Below are 5,021 nucleotides of genomic sequence, written 5' to 3' on the forward strand. Positions count from 1 at the left end.
CCCGGAACTGGAGTTCAGAGCAGTCGGGAGCTTATGACTCCCTCCCGATTCAGAAAGACAGCCGCTTCCTCAGGTGCCAGCCCCTTTCCGCGCGCTCGAGCCTCCGTACCTCTGCACTTTACTTCCGCAGCTCCTCTGAGTCTCAGTGTGCTTTTCTCTTTCCTTCTAGTTGTAGAATTTCCACTCAGCCAGCCTTCCTGTGGTTCTAGATGATGTCCATTTTGTCTTTTAGTTGTATTTTTGAAGTGGTTGTGCGAGGCAGCAATTTCCGGTGTTTACCTATGCCGCCATCTTGGTTTCTTCCTAGTCCCAATGTTTTTGTGCTAGTCCAACCACACCCTGAGTAGTACACTCATTTTTATTTTAGTAAGATAAAGCATACCCTAAACAAGTGATCAACAAGACCAGGGGCCCAAAGACCGTGTCATATGGCTAAGGGAAACGGGATTATTATTTCACCACCTACCTGGAGAGTTTGAGGAAACATGATGGTTACTGTCAAAAATCTAAAGGGTGGTTTGTAGGAGAGAGAGAATTGACTTATTTTGTATTTCCTCAGCTGGGGAAAACTGAGACCAAACACAGTTCTGTTCAACACAATGCAATCAAACTAGAGCAGCCCAACAATGAAATGAACAGAGAATAAAAAGGGGTGGGCTTCCCATGACTAGAAATGACCATCATCTCCCAAGCACTTTGTGCAAGATAGTCAGCATTGACTGGAAAGTTGAATTTATATGGGCTTTGGAATCCTCTCCAATAAGATTCCGTGATTCTAAATTAATCTCCCTTTATAAACTGAGGAATAAATTGAGGCCTAGAAGTGAGTGATTCGGACAAGTTCACCAGCCAGGACTGGAATTCACTCCCCGAGATGTATAATCTAATGTTTTCTGCAATGCAACTCACTTCCTTTCTCATTGAGAAGAAAAGAATGCACCAGAAAATGTGGTGGGGGCAAATAAAAGTAATTTGGAAGCTAAATGATTTGACATCTGTATATACATCACGGATACGCTGTACTTAAGAGGTTAGACCAGGGGTCCTCAAACTTTTCAAAAAGGGGGCCAGTTCACTGTCCCTCAGACCGTTGGAGGGCCGGACTATAGTTTAAAAAAGAAAAAAACTATGAACAAATTCCTATGCACACTGCACATATCTTATTTTGAAGTAAAAACACAAAACGGGAACAAATACAATATTTGTATTTGCATGTGGCCCGTGGGCCGTAGTTTGAGGACCCCTGGGTTAGACAATGAAAGAGATACTAGTAGTGGTTTGTCTGCCCTGAGGCCACCCTCTACCCCGGCTACTCACAGTGACAGTGGCCAGCAGCCCCTCAGGGACATTGGCCACAATGATGCCAATAAGGAAAATGACAGCCTCCAGCCAGCCGTAGCCCAAGAAAATGGAGAGCGAGAAGAAAGCGATACCAAGGAAGACGGCCAGGGAGGTGATCATCTGAATAAAGTGTTCAATCTCTATAGCAATGGGGGTCTTGCCAACTCTCAGGCTTGAGGCCAGGGTGGCAATGCGGCCCATCATTGTGGCGTCTCCTGTGGAAACCACGATGCCCCGGGCTGTGCCTGTGGATGAAGTGGGGAGTCTCAATTGGGAAGGATATTAGATTTGGTTAATACAAAAGCTGGCAGTGGTCAAACACAAGGTGGAAACTCCAGAACCTCTGAGAAGTCATCATGTTCTATTCTCATATTTAGCTTCTACAAATAAGGATCTCCTAATCTAATATATATATGTATACACACACACACACACACACACAGATGGTCTTCACTGTCAAGAAGGTCTACATTACACTTAATTTAAATGTCTTCTATTGTCTATATGTTTCTTAGTATGCCCTCAGTAACTGAAAGTTTCCAGATCCCCAGAAATAGAGGTCACTCATCTGCTAGAGTCCTATCTTTGTTCCAGTATTTTCTTATCTTCTGACCCATTGGTTCTCAATTGGGGGCCATTTGTCCCTCAGAAGACATTCGACAATGTCTAGAGACAATGTCACAACTGGGTGGGAGGGCGTTGCTACCGGCATCTCGTGGGTAGAGGGCAAGGATGCTGCTAACCATCCTGCTATCCCAGGACAGGCCTCTTCTCCCCATACAGTGAATTATTCTGCCCAAATGTCAATCGTGTTGAGGTGAGGAACCCTGCTCTGACCTGAGCCCCCTCCCTGCTTTGCTGGCTGGAGCCAGCCTGACCCCTGCTGGGTAGGATAGGCCATCACAGCTAGGCCTCTGTGCTCTTCCCTCCGCCAGCACTGCCCCAATGAGAAGGGGAGCTGGGACGTCATGTTTGGCTTTACACACACCTGCTGCAGACCACTCCCCTGCATGGCTTGAAGTGAGGGGCCTGGCAAGGTTCTTAACTCACAACAATTCTTCCTGCTTTACCACAATGGCTGAAATTCCTACCATTAAAGTCACAGCCAGAACTGCCCAGAGAAGCAACATATTATGGAAATAGTACTTGTTTTAGAATCAGAAAGACTCAGGGCCGAAATTTCAACTTCCTAATGTTCCCGCTGTGTGCCCTGGGGCAAGTTACTTAGATGCTGTGAGATGCAGGTTTCCTCGCCTTTAAGAGGGGATGGAAGCACCTACAAAACTGTGAGGAATAAATGTTTCTAAAAGAGCCTAGAAGAGGGTTGGGTACATAGTAGGCACTCAAATATTAGTTTAATCCTTTTCTTCATTTAGATGAATTCGGGGTCTCCAGAAGGACAGACATAAAGTCACATGTGTAATTAGCGGGGCAGCTCTAATCTGGCCGCTCCTAAGACATCTGTCATATATTTTCAAAGTCCCTGTCAGCTGGATGAGTCTCAGAACAGGGTCCTGTTCAGACAGCAGACAGGTCAGGTCAGTGTTAGGTGGAGGTTCTGGAAAGTTCCCAGTCGGAGGTACTCTCCACATGCGTTTCAGACTGGTTGCCAGAGGCATTCATTGAGCTTGTGACAGGAAAATACTAAAATAATTGAGAGGTGCTCAAAGGGTTTATATTTTTGGGGGGAATAGAGCAGGGTGTCACCTATATCTCTTTCACCTGTATCTATAGGCTAGTTCAGAGTTTAGTCTAGTTCTTCATTTTCATTCCTTGTGTTTGTTTCCCCAAGCTTGGAGAGAAGGGGTTTAATAACTAATCTCAATGTGTCTAGAGACAGGGTGGGTTGATGGCAACCGTGGGGAAGGTTAACAAGGCCAAGCCTCCTATATCCCATTATAGCCTTCTATATAATGCCAGAGCTACAGCTTGGGCCCCCATGCAGATGCATGAGAACCCAAAGAGCGATGCCTGTACAAGCAGCCCTGTCAGAGTCCACAGAGATGAAAGCAGAGAGGCAAAGATCCGGGGTCAAGGTTAAAGCTATGCTACTAGTGTGCAGATTACACAGAAACCCCTCAACTGAACAGTCAAGAGCTCCTTCAACCGAGCTCCACCCTCTTGGCCACATCTTGGATCCCTCTGGTCTCCTCCTAAAGCTCCTCCATTCTAGCCAGATGCTTGTTTCTCAGGAGGAATGCCACCACCCACTTTCCCTCTTATCTGATGCATAGACTTTGCTGATGAAAAATTTACTTTGGAGAATGCCACCTCCCTCTTATCTGATGCATAGACTTTGCTGATGAAAAATTTACTTTGGAAAGAGAAATTTGACGAAATGTCGAAATGTCTTTTGTGGGGAAAGCTTGCTAATTTGCATCTTTGTGTTCAATCAAATTTTTAAAAAATTCATTTCGATCTATTTTTTACTTTCCAGTTGAATTTTTTTGGCCTTAATGTTACTTTATCTTATAAGGTAATTCCAAATAAACTAATTTTATTACCAGATAGGTCATTAGCAAGCTTTATTCCCAAGGAGGGTCTGGAACTTGCTTTAGAATCCTTGACCCTCTCTTTTCTGTTGAGTTGCGCTGTTGGGTACTGCATTTACTTTCTTTAAACCTTAGTCTTTCATGTGTAAAACAGGGATAATGTCTATTGTATAGTGTTCTGAGAATCAGAGTTATCTGTAGCACTTGACACATACTAAGCATTCCATTGATAAAAATAGCTATTTCTTAGATACCCAAACATTGATTCTTCCGTATGAATAATGACTTTAAAGTGTGTCCATTGAGTCGTGCAGACCTCCTTAAGGGGAAAAGGTGAAGTTGACATCATAGTATTGAGTCCATTGTTACCACTTTGGCCAGAGATACAAGGAGCAAAGCTGAATGGCACCTCTGGGAACTCAAATTTCCAATGCCCATATCCTCTTTCTGAATAGTAAGAAGATAGGGTTTACCTCATGAGAAGAATGACCTAGGAAGGCTGAATTATTTTCCTCCCTTCTGTGCTATTTCCAGTTCACAGAACATAGTCCATTCACCTGCTAGAATAATCATAGGCCGCTTACAATGTGTTACGTCTTGTGTGAAGCATTTTATGTATTATTCCTTTAATCCACATAAAAATCTACAGGGTAGCGACTTTTAGCATCATCATTGTACAAATGTGAATGTGATGGCTTTGACCTTTTACCAAAGGTCACACAGCTCATGAATAATGGAGAGCCTAGACTACTTGCCAGCTGTTACCTACCCTACTACCTTTAGACGATAGAGACTTCCTGAATTCTTTCAATCTCTGCTTTTGAATCGAGGGTATTTAGAATGCAATATTCACCTTCCACACAGTTGGTGGAGAAGAAGCACATGTTTCTGGTCTCCAGAGGGTTCTCATGGGTGAAATCAGGGGAGCGGGTTTGGGGATTTGACTCTCCCGTCAAGGATGAGTTGTCCACCTGAGAGGGGAAGGAGTCATAAGGTGAGCACGAGGTAAAAAGATTTATTTATAAAGATGACACAGCTATATCTGCCACCAACTCATCATTATTGATGTGCAGAGAGAAACACAAATTTACACATCAGCACCTTCTTGTCTCTAACCTCAAATCTGCACTTTGTAACTTCTCAAGGTTCTGAATAATAAGATTGTACTTTCTTTCATTGAGCCCAGGT

General features: G+C 43.8%; 1 protein-coding gene across 1 annotated transcript in view; it reads right to left on the bottom strand.

Annotated features, from left to right (window-relative positions):
• ATP1A4 (ATPase, Na+/K+ transporting, alpha 4 polypeptide) overlaps positions 1–5,021 on the bottom strand; it is a 46,228-nt gene that overhangs the window by 24,529 nt on the left and 16,678 nt on the right. Inside the window, exon 7 of the mRNA XM_005857769.2 lies at positions 1,318–1,586. Coding sequence (XP_005857831.1) covers positions 1,318–1,586 — 269 coding nt within the window. The remainder of the gene's footprint in view (positions 1–1,317; positions 1,587–5,021) is intronic.

This window comes from Myotis brandtii, unplaced genomic scaffold, assembly GCF_000412655.1.
Source record: "Myotis brandtii unplaced genomic scaffold, ASM41265v1 scaffold1120, whole genome shotgun sequence".
In the NCBI taxonomy this organism is placed as follows: domain Eukaryota; kingdom Metazoa; phylum Chordata; class Mammalia; order Chiroptera; family Vespertilionidae; genus Myotis; species Myotis brandtii.